The 12,091-nt window shown below is 37.9% G+C and overlaps 1 protein-coding gene across 1 annotated transcript; it reads left to right on the top strand.

Moving 5' to 3' along the window:
- The first annotated feature begins 59 nt into the window (after positions 1-59).
- On the top strand, positions 60-12,091 carry LOC121949996 (putative polypeptide N-acetylgalactosaminyltransferase 8). Its single transcript, XM_042495891.2, has 11 exons — positions 60-428; positions 2,710-3,058; positions 3,257-3,423; positions 4,562-4,748; positions 6,872-7,069; positions 7,263-7,377; positions 8,516-8,701; positions 8,852-8,989; positions 9,135-9,227; positions 9,308-9,478; positions 9,718-12,091. Exons 1-11 carry the CDS (start codon positions 251-253, stop codon positions 9,835-9,837), a joined length of 1,902 nt encoding a protein of 633 aa, XP_042351825.2. The 5' UTR covers positions 60-250; the 3' UTR covers positions 9,838-12,091.

Below are 12,091 nucleotides of genomic sequence, written 5' to 3'. Positions count from 1 at the left end.
TCAGCCCGCTAATTAGAAACACCTGCGCCTTATATGGACAGGCGGCGGAGGAAAGGCAGGTCTCACCTCGCGTGCTTACATCGCCTTTTACCGACAGTTCATTTCACCCGTAACCCCTCATACCGTCCTGTGCACTTTGTCCGCTGTATGTTTGGACCCGTCGGTCCAGTGATCTCTGTGTGCGCGCGCGTTGTCTGAGGATTTGGAGTATAGTCTTGTTGGGGGGAGAAGCAGTCGGTGGGTTATCAATATGAGAGCATCGGTGTTAAAGCGGCCAGTCCTCATACTGACGGGGATGGGGCTCGTCCTCTATGTGAGCATGTTTCTGAAGACTGGATATGAGCACTCAGCGGGGGCTGACAAAGAGCTGAACACACCGCGGATGATCAGGAGCTTTTCTGACCTGGAGACGAGCATCAACAAGCTCTGTGAGTCGTGGCAATGATTAGTCTTTGTCTTTTTGTAGATGTCGCCTACAAGTTGGGAGGCAGGATATGTTTGAAAAGGTATGAGGGCCGTTTAATTTGTTTGTGATAGGTATAGATTTAGTAGATGATGGCGAGGAGGAATTAGGGATGTAAACCTTGCGGCATAGTTAAAATATGAGCTCAAACTAGGAGAATGACAAAATGTCCTTAATTATAATATGCATTTAAGATTTCTGCACCAAGTGTCTTATGTGCGAGAAATTATTCTTTGTGATGATTTTTCTTTGTTTTGTTTTTGTTTGCTCTTGTTGATTTGTTTAGTAAAGTTATGCAGCAATGTGTGTTTTGGCTGACGAGGCACTGCATGTTTGATATATTAAGTGTAGCTATGAGGCTATAGGTGTGTTTTGTTTATTAATACTCTAAATAAACATTGTTTTAAGGTGGAGCCTACAAATTACTACTTTTCATCGGGTTTAATCTAGAAGTCAATAGATTACAGCCTGGCCGATTATTGGGGCAGACATTTGGCATTTTGCCGATTAGCTCTATTGGCACTTAAATTTTATTTTAAAAAATGAAAATGCGGATGATCCTTACTTTGTAAAACTGTTTCGCTATTTTTATTTGTTCATTTTTATATTTAAATTTTACTCATACTTATTAAAAAAAAGTTGCTTGGGACTTTCATATGTTGTTGAGCATTACAGTCTTGATTGAACTTTTTTTTTTTTGGAGTTTGTTTTTTTTTTATTCTAAGTAATGTTGGACAGATTTTTATTTGTACTGTAAGTGCATATCAGTCCCAAATACTGGTTAACAGTCTCATTAACTACTAATAATCGGTATCTGCCGTAAAAACAAAATTTAAGAAAAAACAATATTGGTCGACCTCTAGTTTTAACAGTTCTTCACTATAAATGAAGATAAGTAAATGAAAATAAAGTCTTTGATTTAACTTACATTTTTAGAAAGGTATATGGAAGGATTCTAGCTTAAATTTACCTATATTCCAGGGCCGTATCACCTATTTAACATGGGGGGGACCATAACACCTTCAAGATTCCACCAAGGAGATTTTTTTTTAAAAAAAAACTTAAAAGCTAAATTGTCAACTTTATTAGGGCTGTACCTGACTCTGAATAATGTCAGTCAAATCAATTTTGGCAGTTCAAATATTCAACAATTCATTTTGTTTTCCATATGAAGTTTTAAAGTTTCACTGGGGCTCAGCAGGACATTCAGTGCCACAGCAGCATTAACATAATATAAGTCAACAAGCTAACGGCAGATAGGCAGTGTGCAACAACATTTTATGCCAACACTAGATCACAAACAAAAGCCAGAGATTGCAACATATTAACTTGCTGTAAACTGTAATCTCACCATTTCTACGCAGAGAAATAGTTTCTCTCTCTCTGACGCCAAGCATTTCCTCCATGCTACAGCTGCTGGAATCAAAGAGTGGCATGAAAGAAGAGAGCGCTCACTTGGCAGAAAAATCTGGAGACAAAAATGTCCCCAGAAGTACACTGTGCAGCATGCCAACTAGCAGAACAAACAAACAAACAAAAAAAAAAACCTGCTTGGCTCAAAGCAATCTCAGCCCACTGAGGGGTCTCCAACTGATTATTCGAATCCCGACTTTAAAGGGGCAGTAGAAATTTTAGAAATAGGTCTACTGACTTGTATTCTTTTCATATGTCATAAAAACAGAATATTAGCAGGCTATCAGTTAGGGGTGGGAATCACTGTAGGCCCCACAATACGATATTATTACAATGCTTGAGTTATGATACAATTTTATTTAATTCTTTTCATCTCACCTCAGTCTTTTTTTTTTTTTTGCAGCAAAATATAACTGGGAGACTGAAAAAGCTTTTAATTCTATTATTCTAGCATTATTACTCTATTCTAATTTTATTTGTATTTGTAGGACTAGTAATGTACATAACAAAAAATCAATACTTGGTGTCAGTGTAGTGGTATGATATTGCTATGCAAAATTATCAAGATACTATGCTGTATCTTGATATTGGATTTTTTTTCACGCCACCCCTAATTTTTACTGATGTTTTCATCTTTATCCTGTGGCTCTCTTGTGCTCCAGTAAAACCTAATTTCCCTCTAGGTGTCAATAAAATTGCATTTCTATGTTGAATCAATCAAGAGAGCATTTCACAAAAAGTGCTTTGTTTTGGATTTAGAAAACATTGTTTTCTGCATAAAGTGATCACATCTCCAGCTCATTTTGTTCTCTCCCTGTCATCCTTTTGTCAAGACAATGTCGTCAAAGCTTTTGAGCAAAAGCAGGACAACATGCAGAAAATGCTCGAAGAGGACAGAAACAGCAAGAGAAAAGCTGCAGAAGTTGAACAGCCACCTGACAAAAAGCAGCTGGAGCAGAAAGACCAACTTGAAGCAAAGATCCAGGACCAAAAGGAGGCCCCCAAAGAGAAAAAGTCTAATAAACTGTTCCCCGACTCTGCCCTGTTCAAGGAGTGGGGGGAGAATCTGTCTGAGGATGACCAAAGAGAGGCACAGGGTTTGTTTGAGAACTATGGATACAACGTTTTTCTCAGTGATCGCCTTCCTCTAGATCGAGCTCTCCCAGATACCAGGGATCCAAGGTATAACTTATTTAGCTGTGATGCCATAGCTGTCACTTTTCTTTATACAAAGAAAAGGTTAAACAAACAGAACAAATAGAGTCCATCCCACTCATTGTTTGCTAATAATCTTTCACCTTTTTGTCCACAAGGTTTGTCTATATACAAAGCATTAACACAGCTTAGCCTACTGATGTGTGTGTTTCTGTATCTGATTAGATGCCTGAAAAAGACTTACCCGAAGGACCTTCCAAATCTTGGAGTGGTCCTGATCTACCTGAACGAGGCCCTGTCTGTCATCAAAAGAGCTCTGCGCAGCATCATCGACCGCACACCTAAACACCTGCTGAAGGAGATAATAATGGTGGATGACAACAGCTCAAACGGTCAGTTGGCTGCAAATGGATGGGATTTTGCAAACTAGGGGTCAACTGACATTAGTTTTTCCAGGGTCGATACCAATAATTAGTAGTTAATGATACCAATAACAGATTTTTTGAACCGATATACATTTACAATAAAAAATGAAAATCTTACTGTAAATATTTAACATTTTAAATATATAACTAACTTCAACAAAAAACTTTGTTTAAATGCTTTTTGCAAATGTCATCAAAACTGAAACTTTCAACATCATATACAAAAAGTTCCCGGCAACTTTTTTTTATAAAGTTAAATGAAAATTAAAAATAAATGAATAAAAACAGCTCCCTGAGGTTTTACAAAATAAAAGTTACTCCAATACTGCCATTTTTTTCTAACCTATTGCAGACTGCCCTTCTTGGTGTTGGTTAAGTGTAATACTCCCATACTGCACTTTTGATCTTTTCTTTAGCACATCTATCTGCAATGAGAGATGCTATAAAGGTCCTAAGGCAGGAATTGATCCCTGGACATTGCAGTAATGTGGCATATGCTATAATATTTCCGCTACCAAAGCGCCCCTTTGACTTTGTATTTGCCAGACAGGCATGATATTGGTATCAATCTTCTTACCTAACTCCTGGTAAGTAATTAGCATGTTTTCCAAAATGTTGAGCTATTCCTGTAAGAGCAGACAGACCCTGTACAATGTAACACACCATGCACTGAGTCATTACAAGACTGTAAATAGCTGTGGTGGAGCACCAGATTGCAATATCTTTAATGGCATTTCTCATTTTTGAGAAATGCCGTGCTGATTGAGAAATGCCGTGCTGAAAGTATAGCATGCTGATTTTGCAATTGTGTTATTTGTGTAAATGAACCATATATTGGGTAATTTTTCAGTCTGATACTCGAAATGCAAGTTATCCTAACTTGCTTATATACAATAGGTGACTAAAACATGACACAACTTTCGAAACAGACAGGGTCGCAACATAAACTCATTATAAAAATTTCATTTAAATTGAGTAAGGCATATTGATATCGCAAGTCTGCTTTGCATTTTGGGTAATCTTTGTGGAAACTGCCTGCTTCGTCAAATCACACCTGTTCTCCCCAAAGCTCAAAACATATGTCCACATTCTCCTCTCAATTCAGAAAACCTGAAGGGGGACCTTGACGCATACATCAAGTCCCTCGAAGAGCAGAATCCAAGTCTCGCTATTATAAGAGTGAGGCACAATGAGCAACAAGGCCTCGCATACGCCAGAGCTTCTGGGTGGAGGGCAGCTACTGCCGATGTGGTGGCCATCCTGGATGCACACATTGAAGTCCACGAGCAGTGGTAAGAGTGTGGCTAAATTAATTTTATGTTTATATCAGTTTCACTGGTACATGTTAAATATATGTAGTAGAAGTCATTAACATTATAAATTGCAGCTGCACTTATTATGCCTTCCCAAACATCCTTCATTTTTTCAAATTAATAATTTCATTGATTCACTTAAAAGTCTAAAGCTTATCACCAGTACTGATAAGATTAAACACTTAAATGTTACACGAGGAAGTATGGCTGGATTACTGAACAGACTGACCAGGCACAGGCTTAGGGGCCCAAAGATAAGGGCCCCCACCCACTGGCCTTTACCTGCAAAATGTGTACACAAATGAAAATTTACCGACTTGGAAAAGACTCATACTGACCACAGAGTCACAAAGTCTACAAAGACATGCAAACAGACACAAATTAACTCCAAAAAGAGGCCAAACAACCATAAAGAGACAAAAAATTACTACAAAGAAATGCAAAATAACCAAAAAAGAAACAAAATTGCCTCACAGAAATACAAAACAACTATATAAAAATTACCAAATGGCTTCAAAGACTCAACAACTACAAAACAACAAGAGGCTAAAAAACCACGAGACAAAACATGACTACAAAGAGAGAAAAATCACAAATGGACTTTAAATTAACACAAAATTCTTTCTCAGAGACACATAAAGAGAAAGAAAAAGAAAAAAGAGGGGAAAAAATACCTAAAAAGACATTAAATTATGTCAAAGTGATAAGAAATTACTTTCAAGAGAACCAAAACAACAACAAAAAATGACAAAAGAGGCAGAACCACAATTTCTCTATAGCCTCATTACCCAGCACAAAAAACATTAACACACAGCTTTTTGATGCAGTGGGAAAGAGTACAATCGGTATTCACACCCGGGTCAAATGGCTCTGCAGTACTACGGATATTTATTGCCTCCAGCTCCGATCGGCATGGATGGAAACACAAAACACATGAGCTCTCTAATTATAGCTCCTTAACTGGTGAGATGCAATGACGCATCGCCACTAATTACCATCTGTCTCCACCTAAGCAGCACTACATCATCGATCCAAATCAGTCTTAAAGAGAGACTGAATAAGTAAGAAACATATACAGAGAAGTAACCATTGTAGAGTTTTTCCAGGCCTCTATCCATGCTACTGTTTACATTTTCTCCAGCCTATCCATGACTTTGCGCAGACACACAACCTGCACACACAAACATACACACACGCTATGACTTGCTCCTTTGTAGGGAGTTGGTGGGGCATTTTGTCTCATAACCTGCCATGCAGGGAAGTGTCAAGTACAAAACAACTCTGGTGAGGTGAGCCTTTCTTCCCCCACAATAGTTTTGTTCAGAATAACATTTTCAGAAACGCCCTGTTGACACACATTTGCAACAGCTAAGTAAAACCACAGTCTGATCAACAGGCCACTGAACAACCACACTGAGGCAATCAGGGCTTAAAGTTCTTGCACAAGGGCAGTGCAGTGGTGGTAATGAGGGAGGGACGAGTGCTGCTCAGACTTGCAACCCTCTAGTCACGGACTCATTTATAGTGCAAAAGTATAGCGCGCTGATTTTGCAATTGTGTTATTTGTGTAAATGAACCATATACTGGGTAATTTTTCAGTCTGATACTCAATCCACCTTCGCAGTCCTGCACCACCGTTCACTTGGGTTGTGTAAAAATGAAACTAAGTGTGTGTGTGTGTGTGTGTGTGTGTGTGTGTGTGTGTGTCTGGGTGAGTGTGTGTGTGTGTGTGTGTGTGTGTGTGAAATCAAAGGGACATTGACCCCTTAACTGTAGTAGTATTATCAATATGATAAATAGTTTTGATGATAAATTGCTCTACTTAAATATCGAGGAAAAATATGTATTTTTGTTTTGGGGTCAAATTGTCCCTAAAAGTACTCAAAACAAAGAGGCTTGGTGAGTTATGTTTTTGGAAAGCTTGATTAACATCTACAGGAGTAATACAGGAGTGTGTGGCACTTTGCAACACATGCCAGCCCCCATTCATAAGTTTCATTTTGTGGGAACTGACACAGATATATTAAACCATAGGTCTCACTGAGTATATAGTGATGTTTTGTTGTAGTGATATGTGACCTGCCTCTCCTCCCCTCACACAGGGCAGAACCCCTGCTGACACAGATAAAAGCTGACCGAACGGTGGTGACGTCCCCTGTGTTTGACCGAGTCAACTTTGACGACCTCAAGGTTATTCAGTACCTTCCAGCAGCACACGCCTTTGACTGGGCTTTATGGTGCATGTATGAGGGTTTTTCGGATGACTATTACAAACTCAACGATGGCTCATTGCCTGGAAAGTAAGTTAAAGTGAAGTCAGTCTCCTTCTGATTTACATAAAGGTCAAACATATAACGCCAAAGTTTAATTTACTGTATCTTGTATGTGGAATTCTTAAATATCTAAAATCTTTACTTTTATGGTAACACTGATTAACTCTGTACAACATGTTTTAAATAATACGGCAATAATGGATTTCTGCTATCCCTTCAGGAGTCCATCTATCATGGGGATCCTAGTTGCTGAAAGGAAGTTTTTAGGAGAAATTGGACTACTCGATGAAGGAATGAAAGTGTACGGCGGAGAAAACGTTGAGCTGGGAATTCGTGTAAGCATTGCCTATCTACATCAAATCTTACAGCTGATGATGCATTTCCAGACCACCTTAACAAAAGTACACATCCCGACATTGGTGCAATTAAACAAAACTGCTGCTTCCTCAGTTCAGTCATTGAGACAGACGATAAAATGCCTGCAAAAATCTTGTCGTGTAGTATTTTTAACAGCTCTGCAGTGTTTGCAGCTGATAAGCCTCAAAATGGACAACTCCTATGATCTCTCTTTGATGCCACTTTCACTTTCATGTCTGTATGGTAAACATGAAGCTACAGCTAGCATACATTTGAGCCTCACTTTTACTGCAAAAAAAGCCAGCTTACGCCCACTTACATCTCGCTTTCTAATGCAATGCCAAAGGGTACAATCGCCATTCAAACCCAGGTCAATTGACCTGCAGTAGTCATGGGTATTTATTTCCTATGACCAGCATTGGTGGAAACACAACACCCAGTTAAATGTGCTAATTTCAGCTCCTTAATCTAAGATGCAATGACGCACTGCCACTGAATACTGTTCATCTCCACCTAAACAGCACTGTAACATCGATCCAAATTAGTCTGCACTGAGTTCGAAATAATCTGTTAAACGTGTATAGCAAGCAGCAAGATAAACTGATTAGAATTTAGCAATCAAAGTTCACTGTGACCTCACAAAACAGGTTTTGAACATAACTCAAGAATTCATACACTAATTCTGAAAAATAATAATAATAATAATGAAGTGATGATATTTTACATCCAAAAGGTCAGCTTAACTGTAACATCATAATGTTCACAACAGAAGGGGAGACATTTGGTGAGATTCTGATCTTGGGTGTCCACACTGAACCTGTGCTGATTATATACTGTAGATCTTCCGTGCTGCCAAGTCTAAGATGTGTGTGAAGCATCCACATTTTAGAATTTGTAGCTTCTTTGCAGCTATATCCATATTTGAAGCATTGTCTACTGTCACGGCTACATTTGAGTCTGCATAGAAATGTGCAATCATCTTTGGCAGATGCATAAAACTGTGACATTTTAGTTGTTCATGCTTTGCACTTCACAATTATCACCTCGGGCTGATAGGTGATTCATCTTTATATATTAAAAAGTAAGAAGGTTTTTTTGTTTGTTTTGCTCCTACAGGTGTGGACATGTGGAGGTAGTGTTGAAGTTGTTCCATGCTCTAAGATTGCCCACATTGAGAGGGCCCACAAGCCCTACATGCCCGACCTGAGCCCAGCTATGAAGAGAAATGCCCTGAGAGTAGCAGAAGTCTGGATGGATGAATATAAACACAATATCAACTTAGCTTGGAACTTGCCATTTGAGGTAATTCAACATTCATACATTCACTTTTTGGCACATTGCATGCAGGATGAACATAGAATGCTCCATAATTAAAAGCTTCTAAATAATTAGTTATGCGTGCATTTGAATTTCTTCATTTATAATATCAAAAACAAATCAAATCCTCTGCAGAATCATGGAATTGACATCGGGGATATCTCAGAGAGGAAAAAACTCAGGGAAAGGTTGAAGTGTAAACCTTTTAAATGGTACCTGGAAAATGTGTATCCCAAGTTGGATCCCTGGGACAACCTGCTGGCCTACGGAGGAGTAAGTTTAGTTTTATTAATTGCTTTGTATTTGTGTTAGAGGCAGTGTCACATTAAATTGTGTTTTAATGATCCATTCCTACATGCTGCCAAGTTGTATACATTTTCACTGGCTTTGATAAAATGATGAACTCCTTCATTTACAGATGAAGAATCTTGATGCTGACATGTGCATAGACCAAGGCCCAGTGCCAGGTCACACACCCATCGCATACAATTGCTACTACTACGGACCTCAAGTAAGTACAGCAGCTAAAAGTGGTTCTTAAGATTGATGATCTGTTTGCTTATTTAACTTTCCTTTTTAATACATTTTTAGATCACTTATTATCGCGCAACCGGTGAGCTCTATATTGGCGGCATCAAGTCCCACAAATACAATGACAACCGATGTTTAACTGATGTTGGACAAAAAGAAACAGAGCCCGGCCTTTACAACTGCAAAGAGGCTATGCAGAAAGGAATGGCAATTCACTGGGACTTCATTCAGGTACTACAAGAAACTATTATAAAAAACAGTTAAAACATATAAAGAACTGTACGAAAGTCAGGAAGGAGATGTGCCAAAAGGAATTTGTGTTTTAGTAAAATAGTTAATAATAATATGTCTCACCTTTTGTAATTATGAAGTGGATGAGTTAAGGGCGACTCATACGAACTGTGGTCGTCTGAATACTCGGTGATGACAGCTCGTGCAGCTGCATTCTTGACGCTCTCTCTCTTTTTCAGGGCAAGGAGATGAAGAACAGAGAAACAAAAAGATGTCTTGAGATTAAAAACGCCAAACTTCTCATACAGGAATGCTCTGGCCAAAGATGGGAAATCCAAAACATAATCAAAGCCTTTTAATATGTTTGTGCGTGTGGACCCAATAGGAAGTGCACTTCTCTGCTCATAGGTCAGTGGATAATATCCCCTGAATGTGTAAAATGTTTAAAGAAAGTCAATGAAATTTGAGTATGACTCCTGTAATTATTTAAATGTTTTTTTTGATGGAAAAAAAGTTAGTACTTGGTTCTGTAAATATTCTGTGAAATGCATTGAATTTTTCCTTAAAAACACAATTTTGGACATTGTCTTAAGAAGGACGTTAAAGCTGTAAGTAGTTATTTACCATCTATTAGACTGTCAAGTTAATTGGTAAAATTGCCAAAACAGAGTAAATCCCCATAAACACTCAAAATGCACAACTTTACAGCAAAAATTAACATGTTTACATCCTGGTACAAAAAACAGTTTTGGTCTCTATAGCCAACATCAATATAACTCATCCATTTAAATTTTATCAAAGCCAAAAATTATCCATATCTAGGGAGGGACCACTTTTGAGTTACAGGCTGTCTGTGAGGCATCAACATTGTCTGAGTCAGATCCACCCCCCACTCCTCCACAGCTCTGCCCTCTTGCCCAAATATGGCCAATTCTGGCTCAAGCAAACTATGATGGCGACAGCCGAAATGACAAACTCAAGCTTCAAAATGGATTCAATGATCCAATAGGTGACGTATCTGTTGCTAGTTCCAGTATTTATACAGTCTTATGTTTTCAATGCACAAAAGAGACTGGAAAATGAGCAAATCCTATATTATTATTTGGGTCTATTTTTTTATGTCTCAAAATCCAAATGTATGACTGGTTAAATGAGTCTGTCTGTTGTCTGTAGTGACCAGACAAAGTATAAAGGGCCTGACTTGTCAGGCATTGCTACCTTGGATCCAAACTCACTCCAGTTTTAAGAAAAAAGGAAGTTTAGTGGAGCTGATAGCTGATAGCTAATAACATGATTCTGGTTGGGAATATGCAAGCTACTGGGACCACACTGACACACAGCATCTTACCTTAGGCTGTTTATAAAGGGCATTCCCACTATTAGGCAACTAAATGCAAGTTAATCCTTTTCCCTCCCTTTAATTATTCAATTCAAAGACACACAATATAATGTATCCAAGCATTAAAGATATTGCAAATGTTTGGATTTTCGTCAGATTAAATACTGGAAATTACAAAATATAGGACTTAAAACTTAACTTTTAACATTGAGTTCAATGCCATAGCTTTCATCATTGCTCTGATAAAATATAACTTGCTACACCTGGAAGCATGTTTATACTATGTGATGCTGTTTGGTTAATATGAGGTTTGAAAATGTGTTTTTCTGAATCTATTTCTACTTTACTGTGCATCATCATCTGTTACAGGGAAAGGCAAACACAAATCATACAGTGAAGGAAAAGTAAATGAAGTTGGACAGTGAATTAAAATAATGAACGGGTTAATAGATGAGTAAACATCAGTGTGTATGCATAAAGTCAAGTTCAACAGCACAGAGGCAATGCAGGGGGAAGTGCAGAGGTCACTGAGGTGTTGCTCATCTACAACTGGATAACCAAGTCTCCTTCTAACAAAGACTCCTTTGTAGATGTTCAACAGTATTTGTTAAGAAAAGGTTTGTCTTTTTGTCGTTACTTCTGTAATACTAAGAACCTTTAGAAGAGTCAACTTGTTCAGTTAAATTTACTTTTCATGAGCACTGGCCATTTAAATGTAAAACTTTGTTAACCTTTGTCCTTTGTCATTAGTTTTGTTATATGAATTACAATAAGTCATCTGACGGAGAGGTCATTGTTTCCCAACCAAAGACAAAAAAAATGTGTGGTTATATAATTAGGTATCTATTAGGAGAAATAATTAACATACAGTTAGTACATTTGAAAATTACATAATTATTGGCTGGCTGTGTTAATGTCCTGGTTTAAATGGAAAACAAAGGGCCCGCTTATGCAGATAAATTAAATGTATAAATTATTTTTATGTTTTTCTTTAGTGTTCAACTTGTTGGAACTTCATAATAACCTACAGCCTCAATCTCTGAAGAGCCTACACAGCCCCTAGTTTCAAGACAAAGAACAGCTTTATTAGGGAGAGTTAGTGGGTTCAGACAGGGGGTGTTAGTTTTTTTTTATTTACAGCACACCTCAGTGGAGGCCAACAAATTTGTGTTTTGTTGTGCTAAGACAAAGGTCTATGTTTACAAAATTTTTCAAATGTTTTTTATTGTGTGTTATTTCTTATTTTGGGAATAAAGTTGATCTATAAAACTGGT

Source organism: Plectropomus leopardus, chromosome 7 (assembly GCF_026936395.1).
Source record: "Plectropomus leopardus strain MGB_pleo_1.0 chromosome 7, ASM2693639v1, whole genome shotgun sequence".
Lineage (NCBI taxonomy): Eukaryota > Metazoa > Chordata > Actinopteri > Perciformes > Serranidae > Plectropomus > Plectropomus leopardus.
Note: the sequence above shows the minus strand (reverse complement) of the source record. Positions and strands in the feature narration are given on the sequence as shown.